Source organism: Triturus cristatus, chromosome 5_1, assembly GCF_964204655.1.
Source record: "Triturus cristatus chromosome 5_1, aTriCri1.1, whole genome shotgun sequence".
NCBI lineage: Eukaryota > Metazoa > Chordata > Amphibia > Caudata > Salamandridae > Triturus > Triturus cristatus.
In genome coordinates this window covers 804,543,434-804,556,292 of record NC_140587.1, presented here as the reverse complement: position 1 = coordinate 804,556,292, position 12,859 = coordinate 804,543,434, and the positions used below count along the sequence as shown (strand labels likewise).

The following is a 12,859-nucleotide window of genomic DNA, read 5'->3' as shown; positions in this document are numbered from 1 at the left end:
GACAGTGGCCAGGTAGCAGTTACGACAAGATACATTAGGAACAACAATGACATAATGGTGGGTGGTAACAAAGTCAGCTAAAAACAGGCAGGGCGACAAAAGGAGCAAAGCTTCTAGTTTAACGTATGGTTCATCAGTAGAGCTTTCACTTTACTTTTGAAGGCAAAAGTTGTGGGAATTAGTCTTGTTTCAACAGGTAGGGAATTCCAGAAAGTACATTAGTAGGTTTTCAGTTTTTTGAATTTCTTTGGCTTAAGGAGCAGAGTGTTGGTGCTCCTTGAGGGCCGGGCGCTACCCGATAGCTCATGCTTATTTGTCAGGTAGAGAAGGGGTATTGAAGTGTAGTGCTCTAGGGGTCATACAAGCAATTTTTAACTGGATCCTTGCCTCAAATGGGAGCCAGTTGAGCGATTTCATACCAAGGATTTATACACAATCCGCTTTTGTGAGGCTCTCTGAACTAAATTAGTAGACCAAAGTCCAGCTAGTTCGTCACCCTTTTGACTAGGTGCAGCCTCTGTGTCTGTGAGACTGTCGACCTACAAGGCATCTGACACTACAGGGCTGTGGAGTACTGATACAGAAGCAGCTAACGTAGCTGCAGGCGTGGCTTGCTCTTCTGCGCTCCTGTCCTCTTTTTTCTAGCATTGCCCAGGTTCTCCTCATTGCTTTTCGCTTTCCCAAGTGAGGGCCTCAGAATCCTCTCCTTCGTTTTATTGCCCTGTGGTCTCGTCTGTCATCAGAGATGGCGGGGTCCTTCCAGCAGCACTGCGGTGGAGCTCTGTGTTCTCTTTTGCTTTTCCCTCTCCTGCCCCTGGAGATAGAGAAGCGAGGCGTCCGTAGCGTTTCTGAGGGGGTGCACAAAGCAATATAGGCCTGAGGCCATAGTAACCTTGTGATTGAGTTTGTTATATCCTGCCTGCCCTTGCTCAGCATGTTTGCATTATATACATTCTGCAAGCACTTGTAGCACTTTTATATCATATTGCATTGTAGTATTGCGACTGTATTTTAAATATTATACTGTTATTACTATATTACTTTTATTGCCATCCCCCCAATAGTCTCTACAGCTCTAGTAATGCCTAATGGGGCCTGATGGAATTTAGCAGCATTTGAGAGGTACCCTAGGCTGCCCAGGCTCTTCTGCCTCAGCTTTGTGATTTGCTAATTCCATGTCAATACATTTGCCTGTACATTTCTCGGTGTAGCCTGCCCGTGCTACTTTTGCCGTTTCCTGCACTTATTCTTATATCTAATATTTATTCGGCATCCAGACTGCATTAAAGGATTTTGTTGCAGGGCAGCTAGCAAGTTGGCACAAAAGGGTAGCAGACGATTGACTGACCCCAGCTTTCATTAGCTTTTTGTCAGTTTTCATTTAGCGTCCGACCCCAGCGTGTTTTATAGCCTCACAGGTTGGACCTAAGCTGCCTCGAAAATGTCCAGAAACCCCAAAAAGACAGAAGGCAGGCAAGGAGGCAAAAGAGATGAATGAGAAGAGTGAAAATAATGTGGGCACGGTCTCCCCTGTAACTTCTCATCAAACACCAATAAATTTGTTAAGGTATGGGCCAGGTTGTCATCAAAAAGCAGATTCCAGGGTTCGATGAGAGACATTAGGACCTTTGCTTACCCATTTAATGGCCATAAGAACGGCACTACAGATAGCTATCCAGCCTACGTGATTTTGTCTTACCACCCTCGCTGACCTAACAGTCATCATGGAAGAGGCTGAGGTATATCGATACCTGCAGACAAAACCAGTGTAGGAGAGGCCACTGCCAGCACATCACAACAAGCATTGGCATAGCCAATAGGTCTCGCCTTTGGGACCTTCTAAGTGTTTAGCTATGCACCAGTTGTTGTTGCACCAAGGATATTGTGCTGCATAACTAAATACATATAAGGTCCCAAAAGTGAGACCTATTGGCTATGCCAATGCTTGTTAATTTGGGGTGTGGTGGGGGATGAGGGGAGGGTTACAAAGCCCAGCTTTATGCAGGAAGTTTTGAAGGATTCATTTAGACTCTACATTGGCTCCTCCTCACCATTTCAACACGAGTGATGGGGCCAAAGCAATAGGACATGTTGGTCACATGAGTAGCAGACTTAAGAAGAGCTGGTAGACGGGAGACTCTGACTTTAGGACTAACTTGGAGGATGGAATTTTTTCATTTGCATGTTCCATGGAATAACTTCAACAACCTTCTGCACACTATTGTCCGTTACACACACACACAATATAAGAGATATGTTTGAGCCATCATGGTGTCCCCCAACAGCACTCAACTTCAACCAAGCCGCTCACAGGCCAAATTAAACAAAACCGAACATTCGCATTTAACACTGAACAGGGATGTGATATTGTTTGATCTGAACGTGTTCAAAATAGCACTGCACAAAACTGGAAATCCAAAATACACATTAGAGAAAATATCCTACACTCCAACCCTGTACACATGCTATAAAGCGAGTATCAACATGTTAGCAGCAAGTGTCCCACCTGATGAAACGACAATTACTCTGCTAATGTTAAAAATCATGAACCCATTCTCGAAATCAGGGAGGCTAGGAACAGGAGACAGAGTGCTGTGAGACAATACAAAATCGTGCTGTACAAATAGGTCTACCAGAACCACACATTCAACAGTCCTTGATGCTCAGTGAAATTACTGCAAAACCTGCATTGATCAAGAAATAAGCCTACTGACTTACTTCAGTAGGACACTTTTAGTGAGAATGAACCTACTTCCCTTTCACCAAAGTGTTTCACTGCCACATAATTGTACAAAGGAAACAGTGAGCCAGAGAAACCAGCAATTAAAGACAGTTACCACATTAGACTACAAACAGAACACACAAAAAAGAAAAGCTATCTTATTATAATCAATTAAATACACAGATTAGGTCCTCACCTGCACATCTTTTAAGTCACTTTGAAACTCAACGCTAGAACGGATTCCAGACTCATTTGTCGAGAGTACTGATGCCAGGAGTCAGCATATTCATAAGTCTAGTTGGTATTGGACACCCTTGATTGTATTTTCATTAGGACAACAAGTTTGTCATCGCCAACAAAGCACAATTTGTGATGATTCTAGATATTACGATGAATGAGAGGGACAGCAAAAGTTTCAATGGGTACACAAAAGAGTGGCATGTTATCAGAATTAAATGCGCGTGGTTGCAGTGGTGCTGGGCCATCCAGTCTAGTGATTATGGCATGCAAATCTGACAGGAGAGGGGAGAGGATATCGGGTGTGGTGATGTTTACAATAGTTATAGTCAAGTGGTTTGAATACGTCCTTTCTGCGCCTAACTACTTTTCGCAGGCAAGGAGATACTGGGGGAGGGGGTGACATGACAGAACTCTCTAGTACCCTATAACGAGAGAGAATGGGGTAAGATAACATCTTCATTTGTTGTGAGCTCTCGGGAAGAGAACCACTGAAGGACACGTGGAGGAACCCAAGCCGTTGAGGAGAATGGATTAGTCAATAGCAATGAAAACAGCAGAGGCTTCAGAGAGCTAGTAAAGAAACTAACTAAGCACATGTACAGTAACCTGTACGCAGCAACAGTTTTGGAAGGGAGTGTTTCTGTACTGCGACCCAACGTAAATCTCAACTGGGAATTTGGCTTCCAGGAAATAAGTCTTTTAGTTGAAAGGCTAAGTAAATGTCTTGGCCTTTGATGGACTGAAAATGGAAACCATGGTTGTCTGCGTTCTCTTTTATACAAATCAGTTAGGACTTACAGCATGCATTAATAAGCAGCATCCTACACTTAACACTAAGGGCTGTAGGTGGTGGCTTGTTTACTTTACTATAATGGGAGAACCGGAGAAACACTAGCAGAACAAAGGGTCTTAGTTGAGAGCTTGATTGGTGAGTATTTTACAAACATGCCAGAAAAGACTTCCCTTTTTTGGCAAGAGTTTCATCAGTAACCATGTTTGCATGAGAACTGGAGGTGAAGTGCAAATTTAAGTGTACATGTTATCTAGGCAAGTGGTTCTTTAACCTGGGGACCATCAACACCTACTCGGGAGTCCGCAATTGTTTAAAAAATATTAGAAGACCGATAAAGCAGAATTGCAAATACAGACAACTTGAAAAATGAAAAACGTTCTTTAAAATGTGAAGGAATTTGAAACTGGATGCAAAAAATGAATTTGGTATCCATTGCTTGATTCATGAAAGCAGCTCATACAGAGAACAGTAGAACAGAACTGGTGAACTCAAAGTACAAGTATACACCAACAAAAAGCATACATTCAGAGCAACAACAAAAACAAACATTGGCCGCGCGGCCGTAAAAGTAACGCGCTAGTTGTGCGCACGCGACGGGAAAAAAGTGCTGTGCACGTCGCGCGTTCTAGCAAGCTGGTGGCCGGCAAGGTAGCGCTTTTTGAAGCAGCTACTAAATGTCTCGCAAGAGCAGCGCATGCGCTGACTCTAGCGAGAACTAAAAAGGAAGGAAGTAAAAGGCAAGATCCTAGACGCCCATGGGCAAAGTTGGTGTATCCCCCGATAAGACTGGTAAAACGTAGATACACCCCTCGGGTGATACCCGTATGACAATGGAGTTCGCATTAGAAACTAAATCTCTGGATTTCCTCCTAGATGATACTCCCTTCCGGAAGTCGGGGGACACAGGAGAATTTTCCAGTTCACCATCTCACTTCTTATTTGATAAGCTATAGACTCTAAATAGGACCCCAATAGATGCATATAGCTTTGTGGATACTGCATGCAGGGGAGATCTGGCAATGGATTGTGTTGAAGCAGTTACAAAAGTGTATTTTTCAAAGTCCCTAGAGTCCCATTCAGTGGGAGATGTTCACCAGTACTCTGGAAAATATACTGTCATCCCTAAAGAGACTGTCAAACTAAATCCTCAATCCCGGCCAGTCTTTCCAGCTGTAGAGAAGCGAATCTCCGCAACTGCCAATAATATCCAAAAAGAGGTTCTAACCCTAAAATTCAAAGGGGACCAGATGCCGTTTAATCAAAACAGTACACTAAATAGAGTTATGGCAGCAAGACTTGGCAGGAAAGAAAGACTAAACAAGAGTTTATTCCGAAGCCGTGAGATTGAGTATTAGCACCTGAACCTGGAGGGAAAACGATGAAGCCATGTTGCTATGGGGAAGCATCCGAGCAAGGTTGCCCACCTTCGTTATCCAAAGTCGCTAGCCTATTTGATCATGGTGCAGAGCTTTTAAATAATCATACATGGCATCAGATTTCTAATTTGAATATTCCATGCCTTCATCCCAGCACACATCAGAATGTACAGACAGTGCAAAGTAATTCTCTCCACTCGACAAATCTGACCATTAAGTAGGACGTATGACTGATGGTGCCTAACAACCGGCCTTTCAATGTGATGCATGGAAAGACATGGAATCAGATGGCTCTGGCTAGTACTATAGGATTAACTGTTACACATGGTATCATAATAAGCAGATGATTAGCAGAGAAGCGAACAACTGCCCAGAAATTGTGTAACTGATGGATAGTTTGTGGAGAAATAAGGGAACTGAGAAAGTAAATCCAAGAGCTCAGACAAACCAACTTAGCAAGAAAATTTGACTATTGTTGATGCAAATGGACCCATATCAATTCCACACCCTGCCCGCTGGAAAACAAGCTGCATACACGAAAAACAATTCCCAAAGTGTTCGCAATTAATGGGAAAAGCAAAATTGTGAGTAAAATCAACAACGTGTGAATGATCAATAAAGGCCTTTTACCTACCAATCCGCAGGTAGTGGAAAGAAGGAGATACCTCCTGAAGGCACAAGTGGGGAAAACAGAATGGTCAGGCCCCCCAAGTCCACTGGTGTCTCAGAGGAATTATTTGTGCCTCAAGATAGGTGGCATGAAAGTATAGACCATGCTGTGTCAAACTGGATTAAGAACGCAAGGAATTTACTTATCTAAAACCTACTCCCAACATCTAAGAAGGAAGAAAGTCACTGAGAAACAAAACCTACAAATGTTTCACCAATACATTCAGCAACAATGCTGTTAAAATGAATGGCTTACAGATTTTAAAATGCCTCCAAAGTAGTTCTGGCAGCACTAGCAGTTGCATCTTAGTCGGCACAGGTAGCACACATCTAATTGACTATATGCAGAGGTCTGTTCCATTAGCAAATTCCTTTTCAGCCACAAGGATTGTTCTCGAACCAATTGTGAGGCTGGAGAACCACAATCGTACACCCACTGGACTTAAAAATACCATGAAAGTACTCTCATATAGAAACAAGTCAGAACCAACTAAGTTAGTCATATATCCAATATTGAAGCAGAAAATAAGAAATTGGAACCAGGCTAAAAGACTATCCACAGTTTATCAGCGGATTTAAGATAAGGAGCAATACTAGGTGGCCACATAAAAGTGAACGCCGCAGCTCAGGAGGTGACGCCCACAGCAACATACAATTTAGGGTCACTGAACCAGACCAACTCAGACTGACTAGTTTCTTGCTCAATAATCAGGACTATGGTTTCAGTGCATGGGAACCAAACTGCTTTATCTCCTGGATTATGGTGCGAGTCTCCCAAAAAATGGGTGATAGTGGCTTTCTCAGCTTCCCAACATCACATGATTTAATAATACTTAAAGAAACATGGACCTCATCTCCTTTGATTCTTCCTGGTTACATCAATACTCCGAATTCACAAAAGTGCTGGAGAAAATAAGTAATGGCAACGGACACTGACAAATGCATCTCATCCAAATTATCAGATGACACAAAAATCTTCAAGTCGTCAATTTCCAACTCCTAGATAATTCATCCTTAAGAATAATAAATATCTATATGCAACAGAAAAGGTTTGCAGGCTTCACACTCCTTGTAAAGGGCTTTGAGGAAGCGTTGTATTTTCCGCCTATCTGCGGAGACTTCAACTGCAGGATAGATGAATGGGTAAATGACGATGAATCATTAATGGAATTGAAAACTCCCTGCGGCATCACGTCAATAAGACACTCATTCCCAAGGATAGATACTAAAGGCAAACATCTGGCCCATTTCTATTCTACTGAAGGGCGTATCTCGGCACGTGATTCCTATGATAACGAAGTTTCCAATGTACCCACATGCAATACCCATAACAAGCAATCAGTAATTGATTATATCTTGATTAAGATCACTGACTGGACCAAGTTTGAAACAATGAAGGTAGAATGGAAGCTGGAAAGTGATCATAACCCCCTACCTCTTGAACTAAAAAAGAAAATGCCCTCATTATCTAGAGTGCCAAAGTAATTCGCAAATAAGAATATCGCCCCCTTTTTCATTTTTTTAATAGTTCCCTCCAACCCCTTGATGGAGCTTCACAGATTTGAAAATGACAAAAGTAATCACAATGTACTAAATGTATGTACTTAGATGTGGAGTTAACATTAATAAATCTATACTTGCCTTAACAATATTCTGTTTCGATAGGAAATGTAACTATAAACCTGCATGTCGATATCGTATTAATTGCATGGTTAGCACCTTTTACCCCTCAAAATACCTCTGTTAGTTGCAGGATACTAGAGCTGAACAGACAGAGGAAGTGGGCAATCATTGCTATTTAGCAATTGACTGTTCAGGTTAACAGCAATTGAATAGGAGTTTGCTTGTTATAGCTTTCTTGAAATAAAATGTTTTAACTTTCTGCTAGATTACATATTCAGTTCTGAGAGTGATTGAGTTCACAATGTAATTGTATTTTGCTTTGTCATGTTTGTTAATTGTTTTCCAATTTTTCACGTGTGACATGTAAGGTTTAACTAGTAACTGTGGTTGAAGCTGTATGTATGTTTGCCCTGGCAGCTTTATTTTCAATATTTTCCCTTTTTGCGTTGTTGCCTGATACATCTATGTTCAGTTGTGCCTGTGTGTCACAGATTAAATCGACTGTTTTTTTCTCTCTTTTATAGATACAGCAGGCTGAGTGAACTTGTGGACCATCTCTTTCCACTGCTCACTAAAGAAAATAGTTGCGCATTTGTATGCCCAGAGTTTAGCACATTTTGCTACTGGAGACAACCAATTCCTGATTGTAACTTGGATGAAATAACTTAGATTTCAGTCTACACTACCCAGGACTGATGGTCCAATGTGAACTCCTTTGTGACTTCATTAACATTAGCTTGTCTGTACCATAAGTGTTTTATTTTGTAAAGGTCGGTGCCTGTTTACATGTCTCACACACTTCACACCTCATCCATTCTATACCCATCTAATTTCGGTGCAGAAAAGAAAAGCCTTGTAGACTTGGTTCCTTTCTTCTCAGAGAGCACCGTTGTGCAAAAGGTGTATTACGTGGCAGTTTCATATTATTTTGGATTTCTTTTATTTTAAGGGTAATATATTGTTGCCAGTATCTATGCAGCATATCCACTGCCTTGCTGTACAACTGCTTTCAACTTCGCTTCACTCTTGGGATAAGAGTTAATTTTCCTCAGGTAACATAAAACAATCAAATATTTTTACTCTAAGCCAATTATGAACAATTCTTTACTTCTAAAGATTATTAGTAACCAGAAAAATACCTCATTGCACTTATTGGACTCATGTTTTTTTAGCTATATCCTTTTCTGAACTATAATCCTCCTCTATCCCCCACTCCCAATAAAAAACAAAAAAGTTTCAGGTTCCAGCTTATGTGAATTAAACATTGGTGAACAATTTTCCGAAATGAATTCTCATTGAGAATTGCACATAGGATTGTAACTTTTTTTGTGATCTTAATCCTTGGATGGTTTAAATAAAATTCTGATCAAGAATTTCTAGACCACCTTGAAGTAACCTAAACCCGGACATTTGGGATGAGCATTGTCATAAATTACCAAAAGCGTGGCAGTGAATATGTAGCTCCTGATTGATAAAAAAATGGGAATCTGCTGACTAAAGTGGCAATATGGTAAAGATTTCCTTTTGTGTGCATTTTTGAGGGGTATGTTAAAATGGTCAACCTCAAGCAAAAGATTGACAACATGGTTACAACCTGTATTCATCTCATCCAAGGTAACTAGTTTCCTTAATGGATTCTAGTGTCTGATCCGTTTTCTGTTCTTTTGCAACATTTAATGTGGTTGCAGCAGAATCCTATGAAACTTGTATTACGAAATCCTATAATGTGTTTACTTTGTTTCCTTGCTTCCCCCTCCCATACTCCAAGCCTTGTTGCACTACCCCAAACACTGATTCTACATTTAGACTTAACTAATTTGAGAATATCATTTCTCAAAGAAAGGACAGAGGTACACTAAATATTTGAATGTATTCATAATGCAGGAGGATCCAGTCTTGACCCAGTACTGCGAGATCCATGCCAGATTTTCAAGATAGACACTGAAGACAAATTTACATGCACCAAATCTAAATGAATATCATTAACCTAGTTAGGGATTGACCTGAACGTCTGGCTTGTACTCAGCATGCTCAGATCCATTTTGAACACCCCTGTTTTAAGGTGTTCTTCAATTGGGTCTGCTGTTCCAGATTATGTGGTTCATGCCCCTTGTGTCTTATCTTCATCAAGTCTTATCGAGTTTAGCCTCATGGGTAGGATCACAGTGCAGCCCTCTGGTGTAGCTCTTCCACCTTCTCTAACAGTGGGCCTAACTCCTGGTTCTTATCTTGAGGGCACTGCAAAAATAGTTTCAACTTCATTGCGTTCTGAAATATTCTGTTTATTCTCACTCTGGAAAACCTGATTTCCCAAGTTTTAAATTTGCTTTATCACATTTTAGTGGCTGTAAATGTACACTGTTTGGTCAAGTATTCAAGGTCTAGTTTTCTTGAGAGGCGGTCTCTCACTGCTGGTCCGCTAGACATGGCTCAGTTGTTTCGGAAATAGACAGCATGGCAGTTTACATTTACTATGTTGGGCAGCACCTCTGTTTGTGGGATTTTTTTCAGCACGTGTAAGATAAAGATATCAAGCCACTGAAAATGGACGTTCTGTTCTCTCAAGTGATATACTAGTTGGGATATTGGGCACTGTGTCCATGCTGATAATGAAGGAGATGATTGGATTTCTATCCTCTATGTAACAGCAAAGTAATTTCAACTGAAGAAGTTGCAAGTTTTGCCTGATCGTCTGCTGGCTTAGTTTGAGTGTGTTTGGGTCGCAACATCCTACAGAATTTTTTATTTGAAAATCTTTAAAATAAGTGTCCTGAGTTATACTTTACAAAATAAATCGTATTTATTTATATGATTTGTGCTCTTACTTTTCATTTTCGCTTTTGGAGTTTGTATCCAGTTTTGCAAAGGAGAGCCCTACCTCTTAAATTGGAGCTGGCAGCTGAGCGCTAGTATTTGCTTTATTTGGCATTAACCAGAACAGTAGCCTGTTGGCAGAACTTAGCATCTCTCTTGCTTCCTCCCCCCATCCCAGGCTTGAATCACCATTTAGCAGCATATACCCCATATTTCTAAATTCCAACATTTATAATAGTACCATTGTATTGTATCATGAAATATATTTTTGATACTACTATGTGCCTGGTTCAGAGAATAATTTGTTAACTAAAGTGTACATTATTCGTGCAGAAACAGCATTTACGATTCTAAGTTCCGAACCTTGATTCACTGAAACTGGATATGTGGAGTTTTATAATTATAAGTGCACTTAAGAGAGTCATAGATCTATGTTCGTTGGATATCTATCATAAGTTTAATTTAAAGACTGAAAGGGGGTTGACGGGATCTTGATAGATTGCCTTACAAAATGCATGAAACACCAACAAATGAACTCATTTATGGGTATTCACAAGCATTTTGCATGGGCATTTCCTTTTTGAAGACATTGGCATAGCCAATAGGTTTCGCTTTTGGGACCTTGTAAGTATTTAGTTATGCAGCACAATACCCTTGGTGCAACAACATCAACCGTTGCATGGCTAAACACTTATAAGGTCCCAAAGGCGAGACCTATTGGCTATGCCAATGCTTGTTTTGTATGCAGTGGAGTGAAGATATTTGCATAGCGCTATTTCCATTGGTATGACTCGAGGCGCTAGACAACTAGAGTTGGGAAATAGGTTATGAGGGAGGGGAGTCCAGAGTGATATGCTACCTGGACAAAAAAAAAGTAACAACATCCTGGAAATAGCAGACAGTAATAGGGAATGCAAGATTAAGTAAAGCATGTGGAATGTAGGCAAGAGAGCCATTTGTGGAAGTTATGGTTTTCAGCAAGTGAAGACGAGCGAGACAGACAGACAGACAGACGGAGTAAGAGGAAGAGGAGGAAAGAGAGGGGGGAAGAGGCCCAGCGGCAGAGCAGCAAAAGTGAACACTGTTCTGCGGTTTTAGAGAAAAAGGAAGGAGCGCTTCACTGGCAATCTTTGTAAAGTGGCGCTATATAAAAAATGTAAATTATACAACACTAGGAATATTAATAGCTGTCAATGCGCTTCTTTGAGCATAAGTAACTCCAGTACAAAAAAGGTTGGAGACCTAATCCAGACCATGAAAAAGCTGTTAGAAATGTCAGATGGAGGTGGAGGGTGAACAGGGGGCACCAGGCCAATGAGACAGCCCCCGAGGGGTAGTCAGCATTCATTTCACCTGGTGAAGCCTCATACGGTGTGACGTGGGATGTATCCGGTGCGATTAATAACACTTATCCAGAGTTTTTTTTCTAGATGATGTGGAACAACAGGCAGATGCTGGCGCTAACTGGACATTGCACCGCTTACAACTGCGCCCGCTGCAGAAATAGGTATTTTTTATCAGGAAGGAATACTGAAAATACAGACAGGGAAGTTTCATTAACTTTATTTGGGCATTGGTCTAAGGAACATTAATACTTCTCTACCCGAAACTTTCTATCCTTCTGGGGCAGGAATGTGACGCTGTCTGCAGTGCCCCGTTCTCCGCGCTGTGACGAGCCTCTCCACTCGTCCGTCCAGCACTCCCGTCCCGTCTTCCGGCCCATTCAACAGGTGTAGGCTTCCGAGAAGCGGGACAGGGGATAATTGCGTCCGTTACTTGTTTGTTCTCCCTTGTGGCACGAGCTCCACCCAAGAGGGTTTCGTAGCACAGAACGGCGTAGGCGTGAACAGCACCGATCTCACCCATGCGCTGGCACATTGTATTTACTGCAAGGGGCTTCTCACTACCTGAGCACATCACAACCGACTGCATCCGTTTTTAAAAAGTGACGTCGGCTCTCCTTGGAAAATACGTGTGTTGATGTAGGGAAATGTTTCTCTGCGTCTTCCCTCATTTGGCACACAGAAAGAATAAAACGTTACCTTGTCGGTACTTTTATCAAACAACTGTTCCCCGTGGACGTAAGTAGTGTCTTAAGTGCTCGAGGACTTCTCAAAGGCCCTGCCCCCCCGGTCAGCTGTTAATATAGCCATCTAGAGCGCGCTCACCTCGGAGGGCAATAAAACTTCTGCCGCTTTACAAAACGGAGAGAAGAAAACAAGTAGCAGCAGTGGCAGGGAACCGGGGGCTGAGCTGAGCAGTGAACACAGAGTAGGTAGGATTAAAGACCACCAGGGACATGGAGTCCCCCATACTGAGCACAGTAGGGCATGTGGGAACACTTTGCGGACCCCAGAAAAGGTTTGTTTTTTCTTTGTTAAAAAAAAAAAAAAATCCTTCAAGGAACGGGAACTGAGCAGATCTACTCGTTGCTTGGCGTTAGGATACCACTGTTAGCATGGTTTCTTTTTCTCAAAACATAGCTGTCTTTTTTTCAAAGTCCTGTGAACATATCTCAGCTCACTAGGTCAAAAGTAACTTTAACCATGTATTATATGTTAAATAGAATAGCCGGAGGACTGGGGCTGAACACATTACCTAATATAAAGCCTTCTGACTTAT

General features: G+C 41.6%; 1 protein-coding gene across 2 annotated transcripts in view; it reads left to right on the top strand.

Moving 5' to 3' along the window:
• LPIN2 (lipin 2) overlaps positions 1–10,230 on the top strand; it is a 560,786-nt gene extending 550,556 nt beyond the window's left edge. For both annotated transcript variants that reach the window (XM_085605827.1, XM_085605826.1), the window contains exon 20: positions 7,948–10,230. In XM_085605827.1, the coding sequence (XP_085461953.1) occupies positions 7,948–8,092 (145 nt within the window). In that variant the 3' untranslated portion in view covers positions 8,093–10,230. The remainder of the gene's footprint in view (positions 1–7,947) is intronic.
• Positions 10,231–12,859: the final 2,629 nt, after the last annotated feature.